The sequence below is a fragment of the Linepithema humile genome, chromosome 4 (assembly GCF_040581485.1).
Source record: "Linepithema humile isolate Giens D197 chromosome 4, Lhum_UNIL_v1.0, whole genome shotgun sequence".
Taxonomy (NCBI): Eukaryota; Metazoa; Arthropoda; class Insecta; order Hymenoptera; family Formicidae; genus Linepithema; species Linepithema humile.
This window is the reverse complement of record NC_090131.1, coordinates 8,759,448-8,786,382: the sequence shown is the minus strand read 5'-3', so window position 1 is coordinate 8,786,382 and position 26,935 is coordinate 8,759,448. Positions and strand designations below refer to the sequence as shown.

At 36.6% G+C, this 26,935-nt stretch overlaps 1 protein-coding gene across 1 annotated transcript; it reads left to right on the top strand.

The window, feature by feature from the left end:
- The first annotated feature begins 1,121 nt into the window (after positions 1 to 1,121).
- On the top strand, positions 1,122 to 8,555 carry LOC105668083 (toll-like receptor 7). Its single transcript, XM_012360264.2, has one exon. The coding sequence runs from the start codon at positions 2,559 to 2,561 to the stop codon at positions 6,816 to 6,818; it is 4,260 nt and encodes a 1,419-aa protein (XP_012215687.1). The 5' UTR covers positions 1,122 to 2,558; the 3' UTR covers positions 6,819 to 8,555.
- The last annotated feature ends 18,380 nt before the right edge of the window (positions 8,556 to 26,935 follow it).

Genomic DNA, 26,935 nt, shown 5'->3' with positions numbered 1-26,935 from the left:
CCATCATATTTGTTTTAAATAATTATTTTAAGATTTCAACAGAAACATTTCAATAATATTTTATTAGCAAATATTTGAAAATTGTTAACACTTTGTAAATTTTATCATATAAATATTCACATTTGCAATGTTGAAACATATATTACAATTTCATTATTTAAGTTTGTATCATAATAAATTTGTGTATGATGCTTTTTATATTATCCTAGAATTGTACTTACATTCATGAATTTCAGTTACAATTTCTTGACAATTTTTGAGGTTTTCACAATTAAATATAAAAAATAAATTTCTTTATAGTATTTCTTTTGTAAATAATGCATATAAACAGTATATATTATTTTAAAAATAATTTTTAAATATGTACTATTTTTTCTTTTATTTTACTACTTAAAAATGATGTTTTTTGTATATATCCCCAAATTATATTTTATTTTCATTGATATTACAGTCTAAATACAAGTACAAAGCAATTTGTATCACAAATGCATCTGTTGCAGCGATATTTAACATTATAAACGTTAAATATCTAGCGCTATAATTTGCAATATATGTAATTTATAGCGCCTTTCTAATTTACTTTTCAATTTTTATTACGCAATTTCCAGTGCTATCAATATTTTACAAAATAAAAGTATTTTTTCGATAAAAACTCAAAGCAATTCTATATTAAAGGAGCGAGAGAGAAAACACTAAAGCGTGCGAGAGAGACAGCTACTGTTTGACGATGAGATCATCATTGCCCCTCTTGCCGCTCGCCCCGCTCAGCATTTGCCCCTCTTGCCGCTCGCCCCGCACAGCATTAGCCCTTCTTGCCCCTCGTCCCTCTTTGCGCATGAGGTAACCTTTTCTCTATAGATCTTGCGTAATCAATCTGATAAAATCTCAGAGAGAAACGCGTACTATGTGCAAGAGCCTTAAGAATGAATATGATGGAGTATTCACACTGCGTCTGATGTCCAACGTACAACGTCCGATATCCAATAATAGAGTTTGTTTTCTAGACAATAAAATATCTCTAGCTAGAATTTCTAGAAAACAAGCTCTATTATTGGACATCGGACGTCGTACATCGGACATCGGACGCAGTGTGAATCCTCCATAAGAATCAATTTTTGTTAAACTGATTCAAGAGGCGCTATGATCGCTTATCTGCATAGCGTAAATATATAAAAATCATAACTGACAAATATTTTAATCAAACAACCAACTAACTAGAAAAAGAATTAAGCAATAAAGAATTTTTTAGAAGGAAAAGAACTTTTTCCTTTAGATAATTAAACTATTATACTTAAATTCTATATAAAATAAAGTTATTAAAACCTAATACTATTAATATATTTTGTAAGATATTTTCAAAACTTTACAAAAATAGAAATAACGACTAAAATTTAAATATACAACAAAATTTTTTTATTATTTTATTTAGAGAACTTTCCAAAACAAAATTTTCAACCATGCCAATTATCTCTCCGATCTGCTTCACTACTTCCTCCTTCCTCCTCGCCTGCTCCACTGCTGCTTTTGTCGATAGTTCTCTAGCAAGATGGTGCCCTCTAGCACCGTGGAGGGGAGACCAGGGGCCACAACGGTCGAGAATGCTGTCGATGCGCGCTCAGGCGTCTACAGGTTCAGTGCTAGTGCTCGATGTGAAGCGAGTAAGCGCGACTGTGCTCGATGAGTGTTTCGAGTGCTTGCGCTATTTTGATATGATTGTCGAGAAGCATTCTCGTCATCGCGCACAATCGTAACACAATCGAAAGGATTGATTTATACTGTGACGGAACAGAAACATATACGCGCTATTATCTCGCAGGATTGGATATCAGTAAGGATAATCATAAAAGGGAAAAGGAAAGCTTGAAAACCGTCGTAAGACGACGGCAAATATATATTGAGAGTAACGACGATTTGTGGCAACGCAAGTGCCAAAGAAACCAAGTGCTGCGGTGTTTTGGGGACGACAATAGTAGGGTAGCTTGCAGTGCAGTGAACAGCCCATCGATAAAGAACGAGAGAAATGGGCCGCTCCGTATTTGATACGTGATACAAAGTGCGTGAACGCGCGCGCTCTTCCTTCTGTGAGCCGCGCGTGTGTATGTTACGTGTATGCGTGTGCGTCGTCATTCTCCTCCCCGTCGCCATCGTGCCGTTGTCGTGTCAGATCGCGTGTACGTGCTGTCCGAAAACTCATGTGCTTGCGTGAATGAAAAATAAGGAAGGAGAAGGATTGTTGGTTACTCTTGCCGAAGCAAGTGTCGTAGTGGTCGTTGTCGCCGTCGTCGCCGTCGTCGTCGTCGTCGTCGTCGTCGTCGTCGTCGTCGTCGTCGTCGTCGTCGTCGTCGTCGTCGTCGTCGTCGTCGTCGTCGTCGTCGCCGTCGCCGCCGTCGTCGTCGTCGTCGTCGCCGCCGCCGCCGCCGTCGACGTCGACGTCGACGTCGTCGTCGTCGTCGTCGTCGTCGTTGCCGCCGCCGCCGCCGCCGTCGCCGCCCCGACGCGTGACTCGACGTTGACGTCGAGAGCAAGGGGGTAAACTGCTCGTAAGAACACGACACGACATGACGGCGAGATGTGGTATTGCGGCGGCGACAACGACGGCGGCGTCGTCGTTATCGTCGTCAATGTCATTGACAATGTCAACATTATTACACCACCTACTCGCGACAACGCTGCTGCTGTTGTTAATGTCAACGTATTCGGGCCCGGCTGCAGCCTCTTGCCGATGGAACAACGAAGCCGGCAACGACACTCGTTCGGCGGACTGCGCCCTTCGTGTTCTCGATCCCACAGCGATTGTCAACTTAGCACCGTCGCTTGATGGTGCAGTTCGACTGCGGATCCGCTGCAGTGACGTCCATCATTTCGAAAGTAGCCTAGGTGCGCAGAGCTGGCAGCGGTTGGTCGGTCTTCACGAACTACATGTGCAGGGTTGCAAGGTGCTGCGTATACCGGAGGGCGCATTTCAGCCGCTACAGGAACTTAAGCGACTCATCGTGCAGACCCTCAACGCCGCGTGGGGCGCCGCCAGATACCTGGAATTCGCGCCACGCTCTCTTTTAGGCTTACGCGAGTTGCACACCCTAGAAATTGTCGAGAGCAATGTATTGGCGCTGCCGCCCAACCTGCTCTGTGAACTGGACAACTTACAGACTCTCAATCTCACCGGCAATCGTATTCGTAACGTCGATGATATTGGTTTAACGGCCCGCACTATTAATGGCAGCGGTGATAGTGACAGCGACAACGGTGTTGAATCTTGTCGCGCTGATATCCGTATCCTGGATCTGTCACGCAACGAACTCCGGCAATTATCTATGGATGGGCCGTTAATGGGTTTGCGGCAATTACAAGAATTGCATCTGCAACGCAATGCGATCACCAAGATCGGTGGGAATGTTCTAAACGGGCTCACTGTGTTACGTACCTTCAACGCCAGCCACAACGCTTTAGATTCGCTGCCTGAGGGCTTGTTCACTACCACACGTGATCTACGGGAAATACATTTGGCGCACAACGGGCTGCGCGATCTACCGCGGGGCGTGTTCATCCAGCTAGAGCATCTGTTAGTGTTGAATCTCGCCAACAATCGCCTCGGCAGCGATCGCGTCGACGAGTCCACCTTCCTCGGCCTGATCCGCTTGATCGTGCTTGATTTGTCATACAACCAGCTAACGCATATCGATGCCCGCATGTTCAAAGATCTGTTTTTCTTACAGATTCTTGATTTGCGTAACAACTCGATCGATCGTATCGAAAGTAATGCCTTTCTGCCACTTTACAATCTTCACACACTTGAGTTGTCCGACAATCGACTCCATACTGTAGGAGCACAGCTCTTTAACGGTCTCTTTGTACTGAATCGCTTGACTCTATCGGGAAATTCGATCGGGAACGTCGACACCATGGCATTTCGTAATTGCTCTGATCTCAAAGAACTTGATCTTAGTGGCAACGAGCTTATCGCTGTACCGGACGCATTGCGCGACCTTGCCTTTCTCAAAACCCTCGACCTAGGTGAAAACCGGATCAGTGAATTTCACAATGGTTCCTTTCGCAATCTTCATCAACTTACCGGTCTCCGCCTGATTGGCAATGACGTCGGTAATTTGACTCGAGGCATGCTGTGGGACCTACCAAATCTACAAATCCTCAATCTTGCTCGGAACAAAGTGCAACATGTGGAAAGACACGCGTTTGAACGCAACATCCGACTTGAAGCTATTCGTCTAGATGGCAACTTTCTGTCAGACATCAACGGCGTATTCACTAGCATCACCAGTTTGCTGCTGTTAAACTTGTCAGAAAATCATATCGAGTGGTTCGATTACGCCTTTATACCTGGTAATCTCAAATGGCTCGATATTCATGGCAACTTTATCGAGAGTCTCGGCAATTATTACAAAATTCGCGACTCTAAAGTGAAGACCCTCGACGCGAGTCACAATCGCATCACCGAACTTTCGCCGTTATCCGTACCGGATAGCGTGGAGCTGTTATTTATTAATAACAATTATATCAGTACTGTACGACCGAATACGTTCGCCGATAAAGTGAATCTCACGCGGGTAGATATGTACGCTAATATGATCGAGACAATGGAGTTGACATCGCTACTGCTAACCAAAGTGCCGGAAAATAAGCCTTTGCCAGAATTCTATATAGGCGGTAATCCTTTCAACTGCAATTGCTCGATGGACTGGCTACCGGCTATTAACAATCAGACTTCGACAAGAGAGTATCCACGCGTCATGGATCTTGACAACGCTATGTGCCGTACTTCAGGACCACGGGGAGTCGCCATCGTTCCAGCTTCGGCTGCGCGCTCAGAGCAATTTCTCTGTCGTTACGAGGCGCATTGTTTCGCTCTTTGCCACTGCTGCGACTTCGATGCGTGCGACTGCGAAATGACTTGTCCAGCCGGTTGCAAGTGTTATAATGACCGTACGTGGAATACGAACGCAGTCGACTGTTCAAGTCTTGGAGTTGAGGAGATTCCGCGTAGGATACCAATGGACGCGACTGAAGTGTATCTCGATGGTAACGTATTGCACGAGCTACAAAACCATGTATTTATCGGTCGCAAAAATATGCGTGTGCTGTACGTGAACGCCAGTGGCATCGAATCTATTCAGAATCGCACGTTCAACGGCCTGAATAATCTACAGATTCTCCATCTCGAAGACAACCGGATACGTGAACTCAAGGGCTTTGAATTTGAGCGACTTTCGCATTTGCGCGAACTTTATTTGCAGAACAACGCGATTGGTTTCATCGGCAACCTAACATTTTTACCGTTGCGATCGCTCGAAATCCTCCGCTTGCATGGTAACCGTCTAGTGACTTTCCCGGTGTGGCAAGTCACTCTAAACGCCCGTTTAGTCGAGCTGTCACTGGGTGGCAATCCGTGGTCCTGTCGCTGCAAATTTCTACAGGAACTGTCTTCTTGGGTCTCAGACAACGCGCACAAAGTCATCGATGCCGGTGATGTCTGGTGTTATTATGGTGGCGATGCTAGGCCGGCCTATCGACGTCGCTTGAATGTCAACGAGACCGCCTGCTCTGATTACTTCGCTCAGGGCGGTGTCATCGAGAGTATTATGGTGTCGGACTATCTGCCATTGGTGGCCGCAACGCTTTCGGCCATCCTCGTGCTTCTCGTGATTATAGTGCTTGTCTTCGTGTTTCGTGAACCGGTCGGTGCGTGGGCCTATTCCAAGTACGGATTGCGATTTTTGCGTGCTAAACCCAGTAAGACTGCAACAACGACGGCAATGGGCACCGCGACCGCAATGGCTGTAGGATGTTGCGATACCGATCGCGATCGTCCTTATGACTGCTACGTCTGCTATAGTCCAAACGATGAGAATTTTGTGTTACACTCGCTGGCGGTTGAACTCGAGCATGGCGCTGCCGGTCTAAGACTTTGCCTTCATCATCGGGACTTACCTTGTGTATTACGCGCCTCCGCGCCCGCACCAGCCGTTCTCGAAGCAGTGGACGCATCCCGACGTGTGCTAATCGTGTTGAGTCGTCACTTCTTGCAGACCGAATGGTCGCGTTTTGAATTCCGCGCAGCGCTACACGAGGCGTTGCGTGGCCGCGCATCCCAGCTGATCGTCATCCAAGCCGGTCATGTTGGCATCGAGATTGAGCGCGACCCAGAACTACGACCTTATTTGAGAACAGCGGCGCTCATACTTACATGGGGTGAAAAAAGGTTTTGGGAGCGATTAAGGTACGCGATACCACCATCCACGACAACTGCGATTATCGCCACCGGCACCACCACAACCAACGCCACTGTCGGTGACGTATCCGTCGAGAATAAATCTTCGCCATTAATTTACAAACGCAACATCAATACTTACACGCTAGACAGTGGCAGCATCGGTGGACTAGAGAAAACTGGTGGCGTCTCGACGCTACGCGGAGGTCAACGTGCTGCGCTCTTCAAGGATGCCTCATCGGCATTGATGTTACAACACGCGCCGCCCGCCTATTCATGCGGCGCTCCTATGCTAACACAGCAGCAGCATCAACAACCACAGTCACCATCGTCATCGCCGGCGCAGCCCAGACTGACCGTCAATCATGCCTACCGAGATGCGATGCTTGCTGGTAATTTAATTACAACCGCCGCTACCACCACCAATATGGTCAACTGTGATGTTGGCGAAGATCACAGGAGACCACTGTCCGAACATATCTATTCGTCCATTGATTCGGACTATTCCACCCTCGAGAGGACCGCTTGGAGACAGCAGCAACCGCCACCACCGCCACCTCCACCCTCCTCCGGACAGGCCTACCTAGTTTAGCTCTTTGCAACTGCTCTTGACGTTCTCGCGCCTATTATGTGTATTTATAAGATCAAGAAAGGTGGAATCGCGACACTGTTGACTTAAATATGCCAGCAACGATAGAAGCTCGCTCTCGAAAGGTTGTGTTGAATGCTTGTCCACGTGATACTCGTTCTCGACATTCGACAGTGTTAACAAACTAAATCTATAAAGACGTTACGCACTTATCAAATCATGAATCCTCGTGAGACACATGTACATAATTTAGAAACGTCGTCGCGAAGGGAAAAATGATATTCGCATATCATAATTATCTGCGAAAACTTGAAAGATATTTATTGTGATAACAGATTGTCCGTTTTTTTATTCGACAAAAGGGAGAAAATTTTTATTTCTTTCTAAAACGTGCTTAATCCTTTTTATTTTTTTCTTATTTTTGTTTTTTTCTTCTTTTTTTTCATTGTGTATTTATTCTCATCTTTTTTCTTTTTACTCGATATAATAAGACTTCTTTTGACTTCTCTTGATATCGAAGTTGCATGTATAATTGCGCTCTCAGCATAATTGTGAATTTCTGAATGATGTAAAATGTATTTTATTTATATAAAATATGAATTTTTTGTATACAAAATTTTATTTTTTATAAAATCGATGTAACTTGTAATATATTTTTAATTATATTCTATTAATTGTGTAGAAGTTTCTACAAATTACATTATAAGAAATTAAACGAGTAAAGAAGTATTTAATGTTCCTATTTTAATGCATTTAATTTGAAGTGATCTCTTTACGTTCTCATTTTTTATAATTTAAAAATTATTTTGGATAAAATTTATTTAAAGTTAAATATTAATTTATTTAATTTTTCTAAGAACGAATCTCAATTTGAAATTTATATAAAAATTAATCGTTTTTAAAACATGTGAAGGCTGAAAAAGATTCTGGAAACACTTGTACACTTCCATTCCTTCTTTACTTAATTCATGATTTTTCAGCGAGCACTAGAACGCGAATGTGCGTTCACAAAACTTGCGCGATCACGCAAATCGTCGAGCTTCAGCGGCGTCCCTTCAGCGGCGATTTTATTCTCATGTAAATATTTATTACTTACTTGTGAATTCGTGTAAATACATTACTACGCACAGTATGCGTCTGCATTCACTCGGAAGCAGAGAGATTGCAATATTGTCTTTTTTTCGATTGCGAGTATGCTTATATAATTTCGGTGCATTCCGAAATTTATTGAAGAAAACTGCATTGCAACCTTATCGTTTCCGCGCGCGTGCGAGCGTGCGTGCGTACATGTGTATATGTGCATGACGCGTGCATACATACATATGTAGGCGTGTGTGTGATACACACTCATATGTAGATGCATCTATAGACATGTGTCACATTTGAACATCCCGCCGCGTAATAGAATCACGACTCAAATTTTTTGAATTCTAGGTAGATGACTTTTTGTAATTTTATATGTCCGTGTATGTGAAAAAGAAAATAAGGAAGAAGGGTGATTGTATGATATGTAAATATGTATATTGGATACATACTCTTTGTTGCCGCGCCTCGTGTAAGATACTATTCGTCGCGTAAAAAAGAGGGTAAGAATTAAAGAGTGAGAAACAAAAACGAAAGGCATGCACTCCCGATCCGAGAACAAGATGTGCAAGCGTCTGCGCATGTGCCGTGAAACTTAACTGTATACTTGATTTATTTAAATTATGTGAATAAATTTATAAAATACGTTATTATTTATTTCGCAGTATACACCTGATTTTAATAACGACGCGTTAAAACCTAAGTCTATTTTAAATGGTCTATAATTCATCGCGGAAGTTAGATCAAACTTTTTCACGTATAATTTAATACGTATTCGATATAAACTATTTGCAAAATCAGAATTAAAAAGTTAGAACATGTCCTATTTATATAGTTTCTACTTTTAATTTTTACTGAGAGTGTACGCATAATAAACTGATAAACTTATAAACATGATTTAAATTTTAAAACATATATTATTTATTATAGCATTATCCCAAGAATTTCTTGTAACATATCTATATTAAATTGTTGTGTATAGTCGTGAGATAAATCAAGATGATGCATTTAAAATTTAATAAAAACGAAATAGTAAAACAGTTTAATTACAGGTACACATCAATATGATTATAATTCAAATATGGGATTAATATAATTGTTAATAGAATTCAAATGAGAGAGAGATAATAATATGATATATATTAATACATTTTTTTTTATTCAACATATATTTACAATTTGATACATAAAATTATAGACAGTCTCCCGTTCGAAATTATAAAATGTCTAAAATAGGCTTTGAGCTTTATACCAAAATTATGTAAGTATAGTCCTGAGAGTAGCGAACTTACGTGGAAACTCATGTTTTTACAAAGAATATCTTTTCTTTGGGGCGCAAGTTAAAGGAGCTGTTTTTCCTTGCGAATCAAGTTGCGGCAAAATTCGGATCGATTGAGAAAAAGAGACAGAGGGAGAGAGAAAGAAATCTTATTTCCATATGGAAATTTTGCGCTACGATTGGTTAAAATATTCGCGCAAATGCATTATCTGAGCGCGAAGAAAGGGGAGAGGGAGAGCAAGCAAGCGACGTGTGCAATTGTGTTGTTTCCCACATAGTCTGGTTCTCTCTCTGTTGTTACCTATATATCGCAGCGCGCGGCCGCGTACCGGCTATATAGATCGCGAACGGAACATTGATCCTAGTCAGCGGCGCCGCGCACTCACTGCACACCATCTGCACACTTACATTATTAATGCGGCCTACGACCGCTACCGCCAGCCCGTACTCGCGGAGACGTATGTTTCTGTTGTTTACGAAATCTTTTCACAACCAAGTATAAATGCATTGAGAATATCACACGAGCGATGTTTAAGTGCTGTCAAAGATTTTGCACTTTCGTTTAAATCGCATTAAATATTATGTGTAATAAAATTGTGTTTTTTTCAAAGATTTCAATCAATGATTTAATCGTTAAGTCAATCTTTTTTTGCAGAAATTTAATGAGACAGAAATCTAATTAGTAATAGTTTAATGTTAAAAATTAGAGAACTTGAAATTAATATTAATATTGTTAATTAAACTTGACACATATAGACAAAGCACATCTCGCGCTTCCATTAATTTTAAATTTTATTTTTTACCTAGCTATTATAGATTTATATGTTCGGGTATTATTTCTGTTTTCGAAACTATATTAATTTTTTTAGAAATTTTTAAATTTTGACAATAATAAATAAAAATGAGGTTTTCAAAAAATTCTTTAATTTTAATACATAACTATTACATATATGTGTAGCAATTTTCTGATTTATTTTTTAAGAGCTCATACTCTGAAGTCCGGAAAAAATCCGCAGATCGGTACGAGACTGAGAAACATGTGTGTGTGACACCTAAAGAAATATAGTTTCCACTCTGTATATCCTAGCGCAAGTGGTCGCGCTCAAAACCAGTTTGCCCGCTTTGCTATGGAATGTAAAGACGGCTGTAATTATTTGCAGGGCGTAGTTGCTGATCGCCGCGATCGAATCTAGATGTGTAGGATCGCCTCTCTATGATCTCAAATTTTACCGTATATCTCAAGATACGGCTGTCCCGATTTCCGTCCGCTGTTGTCTCGAGATAAGCCCCATTGCATCCGGCAACGCCCGCTTTCTGTTATTATATCGAATCCACACATATACAACACATTGGGGATCCAAAATAATGTACATAATTCGCGCATAGTTCGCGAGCACTTCTCTCACGGAAACACTTTATAACTAATTAAAATTATTCTTAGATTAAAATTTATTCTTCTACTTCTAGTGTTGTTTCCTATTCTTTAATTATTCTCATGATGCATACATACATTTTGTATATCAATTTAAAGAATATACAATATACAATATTCCTATACAATATATCTATACAATATTCGTCATATTACCACATTTTTATCGCACATACTGTTGCCATTGTCTTATTTCTTTTTAGAGTACACATATAATGTATTCTACAATTTGAATTCTTCCCTTCCCTATGCAAAAAGATATAATGTAAAGCTCGCTTTCCTTCCCCCCTTTTATCTATTCAAAAAGATACAAAATTGATACTTATAGTATTTGTCAAATTACTACGGCTGTTTAAAGAGCGCATTGGTATTTTTTTTATTGACTGTGTAATATATTTTATGTGCTAAAATAAAAAAAGCACAAGTTTAATGTATACTAATTATTGCGGCAGTGTGTTCATTGTGCTAATATTTTTTATTTTTCAACTGTGATGGATTTTACGCCAAGTAAAAAATGCATAAAATTTATCCATACATTATCCGTCAAGCTACTATATTATATCTTGTCATCGTACAAATAACTTCATAAAAATGAGACTATTATGTTTAAATACATAGAGATTTTAAAAGTTTGGCGATTTCTGAAAAAAATTATGATTTGTTTCTGAACGCATTTCGTTAATCTTATTCAAATTATACTTTTAGCACAAACGTCAATCCAATCTGTAGCTATTCCTGCAATCGTTTTTTCGCACTTTGCGCAAAATCAATATTAAATGTAAATATGAGGAAAAATCAAAAAGTAAAAGGACTGTTTTAAAAGGATTTTGATTCCTTTAATGTCCCTTTACTTTTTTACTTCGTACATATAAAAAAATATTAAAAAATATAAAATTTTTTTAGAAACTTTACAATATTCTTCAGCCTTTTATATTTAATATTTGTTTTACAAACAAATACGATAATTACGCTAATCTTGCCGTGAATTTGCCCTAATAACAGTGAAAAAGAACCCGCGATAATATATTTGAGCATTTTCAAGATTTACAAATGGATCTTTTACTATCAAGAAAGGGTGAGCACTATGCGCATCAATGTCAAGTTCGTTATTTGGGTCGTTCATGCAAAACACTATTCAGGATTGTGCAGCATTTGCTCCGCCTTGACAAGCATCTAATTTTCAGTGCCATAATCAATGATCATATCTGCACATTCAAGCAGATGCCTTCATCCTTTGATAAAGAGGTTAAATCTATTTAATAAATTTGACGTTTGGATTCTTTTTTTTTTTCTTATCCGATTAAAATTTATAATACCTGTTCAGGACAACTTTATTATTTCATAAACGAACGGGGTAATTAAATCTAATTGAAAAATGTTTATCTACCATTACGCTTAACGGTATTGCGCATGTATTTGGAAAAAACCTTTTATTAATACTAAATTGACAAAATGCATCGAACATGTGATAAAAACTGTCTCATTTATGAGCCTTATAATTTATACTCACGACAGTTGCATATTACATATAAAGCGTATAACATAACGAATGGAAAAAACAATTTAACATCGCGAATACACAATATAGTAGTCGACAAGGCATAGCAAGCAACTTTGTCACTTGCCTTTTATATCATTGCCATTGAAAAAGTTAAACGGGCTTATATTTACTTTTACCTTTTTCGATCAGTTAATAGAATCGACTGAACAAGTACTTATTCGCTGTTCGATGTAAACCTCTTCTCCGTGTAAACCGAGCATTAAAGTCTCAAGTCCAATCTACAATGTGCTTTTTGTTTTTTGTTTTCTACCTTTTTGCCTTTATGTAAAGGCATATTTTTCTTCGGAAATTCAGAAAGGAGAAATTGTAAATCACGGTGTTTCTTAATTCCATGCGACAAACACATAAAAAGCAAAAATACGAAAGGCAGAGAGCAAGAAACAATACACAAGAAGCACATTGTAGATTAGGCCTCATACTTAATAATGGTTGAAGATATATATATATAACCGGATTCATTTTCCAATTCATCCGGGTGTAGATGAAAAAGGTGCGAAAATCTTTATGCACCTTCGACTTCCTCGCTTCAGCTATATCTACTTCTACCACCTCAATCGCCACATCGAGCCGCTGATCCAGAAGAAAGATTTGGTTTCAATTTTCTCAGGATGTGCCGCGTGCGCTAAATAAATTGTTTTTTTACGAGCGCACACTCTACTCACCTTTATCTAATTTCTGCTTAAGCCAAAAAAAGGAACATAAAGAGATACAAACAACATTTTTCCATACCTACTCTACTTTCTTAACACTGAACACGAACGCATGCGCGTGTTAAATCCGCTCGTACTTTGCTCTTAACACGGTCGAATAAACGACGATAGCCGGAACCGCTCTCCACTCGCGGACTCGCTTTTCGTATGACGTATACGGCTCGTACAAATATACATATACACGTGCATATATTATACATACACATACGCACACGCGTGCGTGTGTAGTGCGTGTATGCACACCAACGTCTTTTTCCCATGGTGAGGCAAAGTCGAGCGAGCGAGATATCGTTGGCGCATTTTGTGACTTGCGTGACGACTGCCATGTTTGCAGAGAGAGAACTTTAGTGCATGACTCGCCGCTGCTCCGCGTGCCTCGTACTCGTGATATCTTCTCCCCTAACCCCCTCCCACCCTCCCTCTTCCCCGCCCAACCGGCACCTCAACCTTTCCTTTCCTCACCGCGTGTTTCCAACTACCTGCACCCTCGCACTAGCTCGCCCCGCATGTATGCAACATGCTCGCCCTACTATGTACCCCCCTTTGCTCATTCCACCTCTGCATGTCGTGCACACGTCAAGTTGTATCCCCTCTCTTCTGACCCTCCGACCACGCACCCGCTTAAACGTGCACCAGCAAACCTGGTAATTTCGCCAAAACTGTTACCATGATCGTTATTATTTCTTTCTCTCCCTCTCCCCTCTCCCTCTCTTCTTCTTTCTCTCTTTCTTCCTTCTCTTTTTATTTTTTCCCTCAATTTTTTGACAGTCTTCAAAACTGCAACACTGAGTCGTTGCGAAAATATCTAAGGCGGACGAAGTGTGTATACCACGTGTCTGCATGCAACCATTACGCTCTCTTTACCGTCTGTCTGCGCTGGAATCAGTGGCGGTAAGATGGTTTACAGTGTTTTTCCTGTTAAAAACCACAAAGCGTCTCGTCCTTTTATTTCATTAATTTTATTATAGTATTAGTATCTATTTCTATTCTGAGTATTTATCGTGGTCATATGATCAACTTCTTACCCTTATCGCGCGCAAAAGAGCACTAGCTTTCTATACTCTCCACCTCTGGTAAACACTCAACCATCTTCCACACGACACAAAGGGCATATATACGTACTTGTGTTTCTATTCGCCCGCGCGTTCGCTCATTGTTCGTACGCGGCTATCGTTGTGTGTATATGTATGTGTGTGTATATATGGTTCTTTCCAAATACATAATTACCCAATTGTCAAGATAAAAACTACGCTTACACATATACATAGGTATGAAATCATTGACAAGGGCGTCGCTAATCAGGTATAAATCTTGTGGTGCTTGTTGTTCGGTTTTATTTATTAGGAAAGAAAGGAAAGTTAGACAAATTGTTGTTGGAAAGAAGTACAATTATTATGTATCCATTCGGGAACATTTTCAATTAGATTAACATTAAATTTTGTTTTTGTACCAGTTATTTTATTACAAAAATTCATATAAATTTCAATCGGAGCGATTCTGTGTGTGTGTGTGATACCTTGTGAGTAAGTGGAAAGTTGATTTCGGTCTGTATAAATGTTCATTCACAATTACGTTTAAACAGAAAGTTTGTGATTACTGTTATATTTTCAATGAATTTGTGAATAATTACTTTAAGAGAATCTTATATCATAACGATTTGATTTTATTAGATGTATAAATAAATTCTTTCTGGTTGATTGTACCGTTATTACTTCAAAGCAGCCATCGCGACGTCATTCGCAAATTGCTCGAAATATGACATAAGGACAACAATAATAAGAAATATTTTAATGATTAATTTTTTCTTGTTTTTTTTAATAAAGTTTGATTTTACCTTTTTAATTTAACAAAAACCGCGTTCTTGGATTTTAAAATTAAATATAAGTTAAAATTTAAAATAAAATAATTTTTTTCCAAGTTTCAATGCCTACTTAAACTCATTGTCAGTAGCGGTTTTATTAGAAACACTTAACAGTTTACTTGCGAGCGAAATCTGCTTGCTGCCATATAGTATAATATTGAATAGAATACATCGAAGAATTATTGCTGTTTTGAAAGCGAAAGGAGGCGCTATACTTTACTAGATGGGTGTTCTCAAAAAGTGACCACTCACAATCAGTGTATATTGTTATATACATGTATGGTACAATTTATTATACAATTTTTGGGTAACATATTGTCATATATATTATTATATATAATGTATTTATTAAGATATTATATGCTATTTGTTTGGACAATTTATCGATATCAAATATATTTTACATTTCACAATAAATTCAAAATAAGAAATTTTCCAAATACCACACGGAGAAAATTTTATATCAAAAATTACTATGTACAGTAGTAGTCGTGAAGGAATTATATTTTTACTATGTTTTTTACATGTGAAACATAGTAAAAATTTTTAGTCCGCGATTACTGCAGTAAAAAATTTTATTTTTCGGGTACTTATTAATATTAAATATCATACGTAGGATATGATAGGGGATACAATTTATTTATCAAATATATTTTTTATTTATCTTATTATTTTGATATTATATATACATTTTAAACGTAAAGTAAGAATGTTTTCTAAATTACAAAAAATTGAATCTTTTAAACTCAAAAAATTCGTATTTCTCGAATAACTTATTAGCTAATATTATATCTTACATACATAAAATATATTTATATATTGTAAATATGTATATAATAAACATTTAACTTATCTAATTATCTACATAACGTGTTAATGTCAAGTACACGGAGAAAATTTTACATCCAAAATTACTATGTACGGTAGTAGCTGCGGACTATGAAGGATATAGAATTATAAAAATTTTTACTATGTTTTTCACATGTGAAACATAGTAAAAATTTTCGGTCAGCGACTTCATAGTCCGCGGTTACTGCCGTACATAGTAATTTTTGATATAAAATTTTCTCCGTGTATACAATGCATTTTACATTGAACAAGAAACAAAAATTTTTCTGAACCACAGTCAACCTAAGAAAATTCTATATTTTTAAAAATCAATATTGTACATCGTACACATGTATATTATAGGTGCAATTTAGTACACATACAGATTATACTTTACAATATAGATTATTATAAATGTTATCTGATCAATTTATTCAGAAGATATACAATGAACTCAAAATATGAAAACTTCCTTAAATTCTGATAAATCTCAGAAAATTTCTACAATATTTACATATTCTCTTCCATCTATCGTCTTTTCTTTTGATCCTTTCGGAGAAACCGCGTCGCGACGCCCATGCTTATATATAAGTGGGCAAACAGAGGCGGCGATTTAAACTAGAAGGTTCGTGCTGCGTGACCTGTCACCGTGAACGCTACTAGATTTATACGCGAGCGCTAACTTGTCGCATATTTATCCCCTCGTCGAATTGTTGCCTCATGCTTCTTCCGTTACCACCCTACCTGCCTACTCTCATAAGCCTGTCTGTCCGACAGATTCCCTTTCACTCCGCTCCACAATGTAAAATTTGCCTAATATAAAAAGAAGAAAGTGTTTTGTTTGCTTGTAAATAAGAACATATGCACCTCAGAAATATACTATATTAAGTTACTTTTAAGTACTATGTTTATATTATGTTAAGTTATTTTTTTGAAAATTGAGAGAGACTCCATACTCCAATTTTTACCCAATAGCAAATGTTCTCAATGAATGTTTTTATTTCAATGGAGATGTTAACTGTATAAAGTTAAGTCACATTCACCAGATAAATAGTGTTAACATTAATCACATTAAAATCATATTCCGTAATTACACACTTCATTTTCTGAAACATATCAAAGTTTGATATATCTATGAATACAAAAAAAATCTGCAAAACACATAAGTATTTTATAGAGATATCAAAAGCGAAAAATCTTTTTAGATCCTTCTAAAAAATTATGTTTATGTGACTTAACATAGTATACCTCTGAGGTACTCATACATACATGTGTCCATTTTCAAAAAGAAATCAGATTAGAACAAAAATCAATTTTTCAAGAAAAACACATTTGAAATTTAATGACATTGCTTCATGATACGGTATTTCATGTAACAGCTTCTGGTTCGTTTTTAGCTTTATCTTTGTTTTATAATAAATTTGATATAAATCTTTCTTTCTTACTTCTTATTTCTTATCTCTTTAAAATTAAAGCAAAAACAACATAAAGTTCCGTTCTTTAGAATTCGATTTTTATCTAAATTTTAAAAATTGCAATCTCGAATGTGTAAAAAATAAATGATTTATAGATATTAGAATTGCCTAAGCCTAAAAATTTCATCATAAGCTGAACTTTTTTGAAAAGAATTATACATATATATAATTCGAAACTACATTATATATTTTTGTAAATGTTTACTTCTTTTTAAAGAACTTAGAATTATGTAATTACTACATAATAATCATAAAATTAATATACAGAATTGAATAGCGCAGTTACATTTACATGCAATCAGATAAAATATTATACAGATGCAATCTAATAAATTCATTATATAAATATAAAATGTGTCCGTTTTAATTTTTTTCTTTTTTCTTTTTTTTAATAAAGTCATACAAGATTTTTAATGAAGTCAATTACAAGAAATTAATGAACTTAATATTTCGTATCTTTGGATTAAATAAATGTCCCACTGTGTACACCACCTTTATACTATCACAATAATACCAATAAAATACGGAGAGATAGATATTGTCCGATACCGAGTCCAGATACTGACTGTCACACAGCGATGACTTTTTTCTTCTATCAGTTACGGCCGGCCTGTTTCTTTCGCGCCCAACTGACCGCGGAGTAGGCGCGCGCTTGTAACGCAGCCAGGTAAACCAGCCTGCCAACCCACCGATACAACATGCATCGACCACCCATATAGGGTGTCTTATAAGGTTTGCATCATATTTCAGGAACGTATTCTTCAACAATTCGACTTTAAAGAAAACTATTCTCTTCTGCGAAAGCTATCTATATGCGAAAAATAATCTCTACTCTATAATTTATAGATTATTCTTATTCCATATACAAAATAAATACGTTCGTAAAACGCAGCAATTTATTTAAAAATATTTTGTCTAATATCTCTCTCTTATTGTTATACTAAACAATTAGGAGTTGGAATTTTTTCAATTTATTTAATAGATATAATTAATGCTTTTTCAACTAAAATTTACTTTAGCGCTAAAAATTTGAAAATTATATATTTTTAGGGATATGTCAATACAAAAGTTTATTCCATTAGTTTCTCTAAGTTTCCTTTATTTTAACCTATAGTTTAGTAGCAATGAATGAAAGTTTTACTCGACCATAAGTAAAACTTATAAATCGTTAACACATGACGGACGAATAACAAGATATCTCGCATTTCATATTCCACTTTAGTACATAAAAGTTTATAATTAACATGCATTTTGAAAATATATGTAATATGTATGAAAATATAATTAATGTAATTTTAAAATATTTGTTGTAATTCAATATTTAATATGACAATGATTTTTAACTACTTAACTTTAACAAACCATAAGTAACTTAAAAATATTTGACGCAAAAAAATAACTAAGTGTGATTAGTAAAATATTTGATTCACAATGTGTTAAAAGCAATTTTGTAATATACGATAATAAATTCTACTCGAAAATAAATTAGAACTAATATTATATTACATAGAGAATTAAAGAATTTTTATTGATATCTTATTTTTTTATTTAGTTGGAATTTTTATTATTATTATATTTCTAAAAATATAGAAGATTAAGTAGCATTCATTCCTCATTGATTATCTTCAAATTCATTTTAAAATATGTTTGTAAAATGGAAATCTTACGATACACTCTGTATATTATACAAGCTCCAGCAGTTGTTCGGCGAAGAAATCAAACGGCGAATCCATCGACCCTTTGTAGTAAGTTCTGTCCGACCCGGAACAATAAATATTCCCATCAATAGGTGGAATTAAGAGGGGAGGAATAGAAAGACATCATGTCGGATAACGAGATATTGTTACTCGTTAGGCCGTATTTGAAAATAAACGGGGAACAGAAACCTAACATTTCAGAGAATTATGTAAATGGAACTTTGTAAAAGCTTACTCTTCAATGGCTCCTCCCTCAAAGCCCTTCCTCCTCCTATCCTTCCGGAAGATAAAGTTTGGTAACATTGCTAGTAGAAGTGGAACGCAGATTCGTCCGTGTCGACTTTCATCCAAACTTAGTTCACGAGGAATTCGCGAAATTATAATTCCGCGGAATGTCTATTTCGCAGAATTTTCTGTTTTCCCTCTCACAAGTAAAAACAAATTCGTCAAGATATCTTATTTTCACTCCAGGGGTTTTTATCAACACCGTCAATTTTTCATCGTGATCCGATTTTAAACAAATTCTCTGCTATGTGATCAAAGACAAACTTGAAACTTGGCGTACTTCTTGAAATACGTTGTAAAGTGCTGTTTTATCAGCATTACGTTTCTCGAGGTACTTCAATGTAGATAATGTAACAAGAGATGTAATATAACTCGTGTGTCTCACAATTCTTATACATTTCTGCATACAAATAAGATCGCGTTTGCGTGTACATTTTTTGTGACTTCCTTGAAATGTAACGGTCCATCGTTTTGCAATTGTTATATGCAAATGCATTCGAATTTTTGCATTTTTGGAACTATTTTTGTAATGATTCAAATAAAAAAATTGTTAACAAATTGAAACTAAAAGCGCGGCAATTTTGTTTAATAAAATTCTTCTTACTGCATATATCACACTGCCAATAACACGAAAGTGAGTATTATAAAAATTACACAAAAAATGTTGCACATTTAACTGCAACTAAGCTTTGTTAATGTCCAGTACAGATAACATTTTGATACAGATTTTTAAAAAGATTCATAATATTTCGGTTTTTTATTTTGACTTTTAATTTCCACTCTCCACAATCAAAACAGAAATCTAATAAATAATATAAATAGTATTTTGCAAATTGGTGAATATTATTAAACGATATAAAAAATTCATATCGCTGCTCGCGGTAAACTACTCGATGAAATACATGTTAAATATCATGCTTTTGATAATATTCACAAATTTGCAAATCAACAAAAACCATTGTCGTGCAAGAATAACTTAAAAGTTATCTTGCCGTCGAAAAAAATATTCTGTGTCATTTCTGAGTCGAATGTTCAACATGCAAGGTAATGGGGAGGAATGATAGGGGTAACAGAGGGGAGGCAGGACAGGAGCCAGGACAAAAGAGACAGAGGATAAGCAAAGGGCCGCCCGAAGGGACGACGAAACAAGGCGGTTCGATAGGATATCTTTCGAGGGGATACTTTCGCCTTTCAGGGCCGAGTTGATGTCGCGATAAAAAAGAGAGATAAAAAAAAAGAAGAAGAAAGAAGCATTGTGTCCCGCTTCTGTTTCCGTCTTCGTCTTTTTCGTCGTGCGTCGTCGTCGTCGTCGTCGTCGTCGTCATCGTTCGATTTGATGATACGTATCTCCCCACGGAATACGCGCGCGCGCACACGCACACGCATGGAGAAAGAAAGAGAGAGAAAAAAATACATATTCTATACAGCGGCGTAAACATGATAAAAAAAATTTATCAAGTTAATAAAATATATATAACACTTGCTTACTTACTGGACTAAATTCTTTCCGCGGTAAGATACTTATATTGCTTGCATTTATTGCAGAGAAGAGAAACGTATGCATGCGTTTTCGTTTATTTACCAAAATCTCAGTGTTAACTAATCTGATACTTTATCGTAGCTGGTACAATTTCAGTGAGCTTTCGAATTTCGATGCTGTGGATACGCGAAAACAATTTCTTTTCTTGACAATGAAAATACAATTATTGCCATAACATTTACTGATTGTGAGAAAAAAAATTATTAAATTACTAAATATATTTTATTGATTAATTACATTTAATTATTCCTCTAGTTCAAATATTTATGTATTTAAATAAAGCATTAGTAATTGACAAACTCTTGCAATTTAAAATTTATGATGCAATAAATCATACATTTCATAATTAAATTTGAAATAGCAAATGCTAAAACAAATAAAAAAGTAATCCAATTAAATAAGTGATTTAAAATTATTTTGTATTTACTAAAACACATAAAGTTAGAAAAAAACATTTTTTTTTTTTTTAATCCACGAATCCTTTTCTTGTAAGTGCTTACTTTTTTGTATTTACTATGCTTACTATATTTACCACGTTTACCATAAAAATACGGACAGGAAAGGTGACAAATTGTGCGCGCAGGTGCGCGTGTTCAATCGCTGAATTAAGTTCATCAAGATTGATCTCAGTTTAATTAAGTATGGTTTAATATAACAGTATCGCACACACTTGCTTTTAAGTACAAGTTTAAACAGTAGGGATGTGTGTTAAAGGACCGAGCACGCCGCGGGCGTGCGCTCATCCAGTTACACCACTGCGGGTTACAGTGATACGTTAGTACGAGCGTACGTTTCGAGTTCACTTCGTTCGGAAACGCTGCACTCCGTGCCGCACGTTCGGGGCGGTCGGCGCACCACGCCGACTGCGACGTAGCCTTCTTGGAGGTTTAGATGCGCGTGATAATGCGATCCACGGACACATCGTACTCTAGCGAAAGGTTTGCGCGCGCGGAATGGAAAAAGTCTAACGTACACGTGAGAGGAAGAAAGAAGAAGAGGAAATGATAGACAGAGGAAGAAGATGCAGGACGCGGAAAAAGGAAAAGTAGGAGTGAGCAGGAGAAAACAGTCTGGAGAGAGAAGATGAGGTCACACGACGTAGGCAATGATGAGGGAGTGGGGAGCAGAGATGAGGGGGGGAAAGGTGGCTCGTATACACCCCACGATAGAGTAAGTATGCGGGAGTCCGCTCTCGGTCGGCACGGATAGAATGGCGGGTGTGGTACGTGACTATGCGCACTGGATAGACGGAGAAGGTTGAAAAGATGGGTTCGGACGCGTGAACAGGCGAGAGACGGAGAGAGAGGGGGAGAGAGAGAGAGAGAGAGAGAGAGAAGGGGGGGAGGGGGAGGGGGGGGAACAGAGAGAGAGAGAGAGAGAGAGAGAGAGAGAGAGAGAGAGAGAGAGCATGAGAGGATGCAAAGAGTAGGGAAAGGGTGGTGGTGTAAAGCAAGAAGAGAGCTACCGGAGAGCCACGAGAGGATGCGTCGGTTCCGTTATCGACCTGCAGCAGGGCGTGTCTCTCGCGCGTGCTCTCTTACTCTTGTTCTCTGTTTCTCCTCGTCCCTCGCGCGTACACACAATCGGACCTTCCGCCTTTCTCATCAACTCTCTCTTTACACGGCTTCTCTTGCTCGCTCTTCAAGTTGCTTGCTCCCTTTACCCCCTCCCCTTTTCTGTTTTTCTCTATCTTTCCCCCTCTTCTTTATCCTCTCTCTCTCTCTTTTCCTCTCTTTTCGCTTTCTCTCTTATCCTCTCCCTGTTTCGTTCTCACAACGGTCTTGGCGGTCGCACGTGCCCTACTCCCTTCCCTATGTTGCTCCTTCTCGTTAATTTGTTCGCAGCATCTAGTGTCCTTGTCACGCAGGAGCGAATTGAACCGATTATGAATCCCTGAGCGCCAAGGCTCAAACTCTTCGACCTAATCCCAACCGTGCCGTCGTCTCTTGACTTCTCGATCGCAGCACGATTTCTGGACCCTCAGTTATCGACGTTATTTTTATTATTCGCACCTTGCCGCGCGCGCGTACGCGCGTCACGATGATCGACCGACCGACCGACCGATTAACCGACCAGCTTCATCGTTGTTGCAGTTATTGTGATTATCACCGTCCTACAGCACAGTGTCAAGGGGGAAAAAATAAGTGCTCGCTCTGTAATAATGAGTTTAAAGAAGTGAGTCACCGTCAGTTGTCACCGTTCCACTTGTTGTCCACAAGTTTTCTTTAGCAACTATTTTAGCAACAAATAACAAAGACGGAGAAAGTTGACGGCGCACACGACTTATGGAAAGAATACAATCTGATACAAAGGTGCATTCGCTATCACAAAAGGATGAGTAAAATCATCCAGCGAGTTACCGCGATTATAGTCGGACAATCGCAGGAAGGAACTTTGTAACGTGTCCTTTTCGAACTATTATCGTTTCCGTAAAAGATGAGAAAGTAAAACTGGCGGAGATTGTTGGTATTGTTGCGCAGGACAGACGGCGGAGAAGCTGGGATCTTTCTCAAGCGAGGGTAATTGGTTGCGCCGTAATACACTTGGGAATAATTCATACGGCGTGCACCGACCTCAAAGTCCGCTCGAGGTCTATCAACATTAATATGTATAATACCTTAGAGACACCTTGTTACCATTATTGCCGATTAGATCGAATAAAAAATAGATAAATAGGTTTCCATGTTTTCGAGTCTCAATTAACATAAGCCGGATTAATAACAATTATTTCATTTAATTTTATTTTTTATATAAAAAAATGTTTACCTTAAAATATAAAGATTTGAACATTTATATTCTATATTTTACATTTATCGATTCCGTCATGTTCTATCATTTCATATACTTTGTTACAATAGGATTTTAAGTTCACTTTTTTAATCTTGTTCAATTTAAAACCACACTATATGGTAAGATCTTTCGAATCTTTGCAACTTTTGACCTGGTTTATTTTATTCAGGCTTTCCGCTCGCACAGCTAAAATTAAGAGAAACACAGGAATAAATTAAGAGTAACAATATTAGGAACTGCGGATTTGATTTTGAGAATGTAATGGAATCGTTGATCGCGAAGGTCGTAATCGCTCGCAAAGCGATGAAAAGCTATCGTCTCCTCCACTATGTCGTGCGATGAACTCAGAGACGAACTCTGTGGAACGGATGTTACTCCTTGTAGATAAGACGATCCGTCTTCTCTTTCTTGAGACATTATCGATCAATGGAAACGTATATTGTTCCCCGAAGGGACAGGAAGCTGACTCCGCGGCAGTGGCAAAGTTACTGTTCCATTAGTCCGTAGCATCTTGCACGATACCCAAGCCTTATTGCGTTTCCGCGAGTTCTTCAGCCATTAGCGTATATCGACGCCTCGATATTGTGGCAACCGCACCCCTCGATCTTGTTTGCTCACTCCCCTCCCTCTCTCCCTCTCTCCCTTCTCCTGCTTCGTGTAGTAATGACGACTTCTGCATTTCGAGATCGATTCGCGTTTCACTTGATAATGGTTCACCTAATTGCCAATGAGCAATTAACCTTGAAGTTTGTCCTATTATCTATGATTCGCTCACAGTCGCGTATCATAATTTCAGTTTATTAAATAACGATGTAGAAGAAATACAAAATAACAATATCTTTGTCCGTATGTATGTCTAAGAATTTGTAAGAACAACGTAGGGTGAAATAGACTTCAAATCAAACTTCAGATCAAACTTGAAAGTTCTGCAAAAAAGAATAGTTAATAACTAATTATTAATAACTTATCGTTCCATCAATATTTCTGTATGATTTAATATGCTGTTTCATACTTATTTTAATATCAAAGGTCATCAATATCATTAATAAGTTTTAATATATATATATATATGAATTTATCAAATTTTTTACAGTGTATAATGTATTCCAGTTAATCTGCAAAATTTATATTCTACATACATTCCTTATTCAATTTCTTATTTACTTTCTTACTTACTTCTATTAATCTTTTGCAGATTATTTGGAATGCTATATAAAACTACTATACAAAAATTCGATAAATTTATATACAAGGTGTTTCGCATCGAGTACATCGTACATTCCTGCAATTATTTTGAGATGAAAATCTTAATACCAAAATCAAGGCTATAATAGTTTTTAAATAGAAAGCATTTAAAGTAATCACACACACGTACACGCGCGCGCGCACGCACGCACGCTATTACACTTTTTATATTATAAAATTTCTTTATTAAGTATTCAAATGTAACACTATGACATTCTAAACATTTCTAACACTTTTGCATGTTTTTTATAACATTGTCAGGTTGGTCACTAGTTACATTAGAATACAAAGTATGATGACGTTCTGCTCTGAATACTGACAAGTATACATAATGTCAAATGTCTACATGAGATATAAAACGCAATAGTATGTTTATTATCGTTTCTCTTATGTCTTGTTTGCATTTCACGTTAAATGAATGTATTCAATCACTAAGTTTAATCTTGGCAAGAAGCATTTTTTTTTGCTTATTAAGGTAGTCCCAACGATACAATTGCTGCTAATAAAATATAAAAAGTAAGTAGAATTAGGTATGTCAAGAAAATATTTTAAAAAACAGCATACGAAACAGTTTTTGTTTCACTTGTACTTTTCATATGTAAATAACGATATATGTTTACACGTATACTACTATGACATTGATGGTTAAAGATTATTCAATGTAAAATAGTTTGCAAAAAATAAAAAATGTAAGTTTATTTTACGAAGCTAAAAATTGATTTCTATATTGCAAATTTTGTGAGAAAAATCGTTATACACTGTTGCTATTTCTTGATACGTCTTTCTATTCTCTACGTTCGATATTAAATTATGTCATTCTTGTCATGAAAATTATTTAATAACAATATGATAAATGTTCGAAAAATTTAAATACATTTTTTATAATATATTTAATTATATTCAATTTTTTTTTATAAATATTTAAAAAATATTTTCCTATAATTAGACAAAATTGTACGACCTTTGTCTGATTAACCTATGAAAACATGCAATAAAAATTCAAAATGTGCAATATTTAGCAAAGTATTAATCTTTCCATTACCTCATCTTAATACTTTTATACGCAAAATAATAAAAAGAATTAACGAGAAATAATGAAATGGCGATAAGAGCCGTTGCAGGATGTTAGTGCTAAATTTTTAATTTTTCTTAAAGAAATTAGTAAATTAGTCTACAAGAGACAGTTAAATTGTACACCGATCTCAAATCGAGATACTTAAAGTGTACGAAATTTATAGTACATTGTTCTCATATATCGAGAAACTTTAATGTACGTATAGGAATTATTGTAAAGAAAGGAAGAGAGAAAAAATATCAGGGCGCGAGTGGCTAAGCCGGGAATTGAACCCGGGTCTTCCGCTTGCCGGGCGAATGTTCTGACCATTTAACTACTCAGACCCCACGCTTCTAATATTTATCTCTCCTAGATTAGGAAATCAACAATGCTGTAGGACATAAACGCGTCATAATGCCCGCGTGATTTAAAACTTTAAAACACATATAATGGAAAGGCTCCATATGTTTAACAAACGAGAAATAATGAAATGGCGATAAGAGCCGTTGCAGGATGTTAGTGCTAAATTTTTAATTTTTCTTAAAGAAATTAAAGAGAATTAAAAAGAATTAATTTATCAATTTTATCTAAAAAAACGTCCATAATTTCATTAAAAAAGTGCAGTTGTATATTGCAAGTGCATCGGTACATTGTTTGAAAAAATATAATAACAGAACGGTAGATTATACTAAACAGTAAAAGATATTCCTGTACCACTTTTTTTCTATTCTGACTTATTGTTAGAAAAGAGCTATAATTCATCCCAATTACTGAAATCATATTTCTTATTAAATTTTCTTACTTCTATTTATTGTTTACGGATTAACTGGAATGCATTATAAAAAAATCGATAAATTTGTACAAATAAAATGTAATAATTATATGATAAATAACAAAGATATTCTAAATAAATATTTTAAATTTACATAATTATATAAGTTTCACAATAAATTAAGTTTATTTTCACTATTTATCATGCTATTTTTATAACTTATTTATAAATTTATCGAATTTTATGTGTAAATTTACCATATTTTATATGTAAGTTTACTGAATTTTTTCACAGTGTACACTAAAAAATTTTACACCTATTTTACAACTGTTATAGTGGATAATTTTGAGACTCACTATAATAATTGTAAGTTTCTACGCGTTTGTAAAATTAATTTCTTGTATTGTAATTAATATAGTAAATTTAAATAATGAATAAAGTAAATTTGAAATAGAATGTAAGATTATAAAAATAGTAATGTAATAATACTTTTTGTAATTTTATTATT

Coding starts and splice junctions, on each gene's coding strand:
- LOC105668083 (XM_012360264.2), top strand. CDS start 2,559: ATGACGGCGAGATGTGGTATTGCGGCGGCGACAACGACGGCGGCGTCG.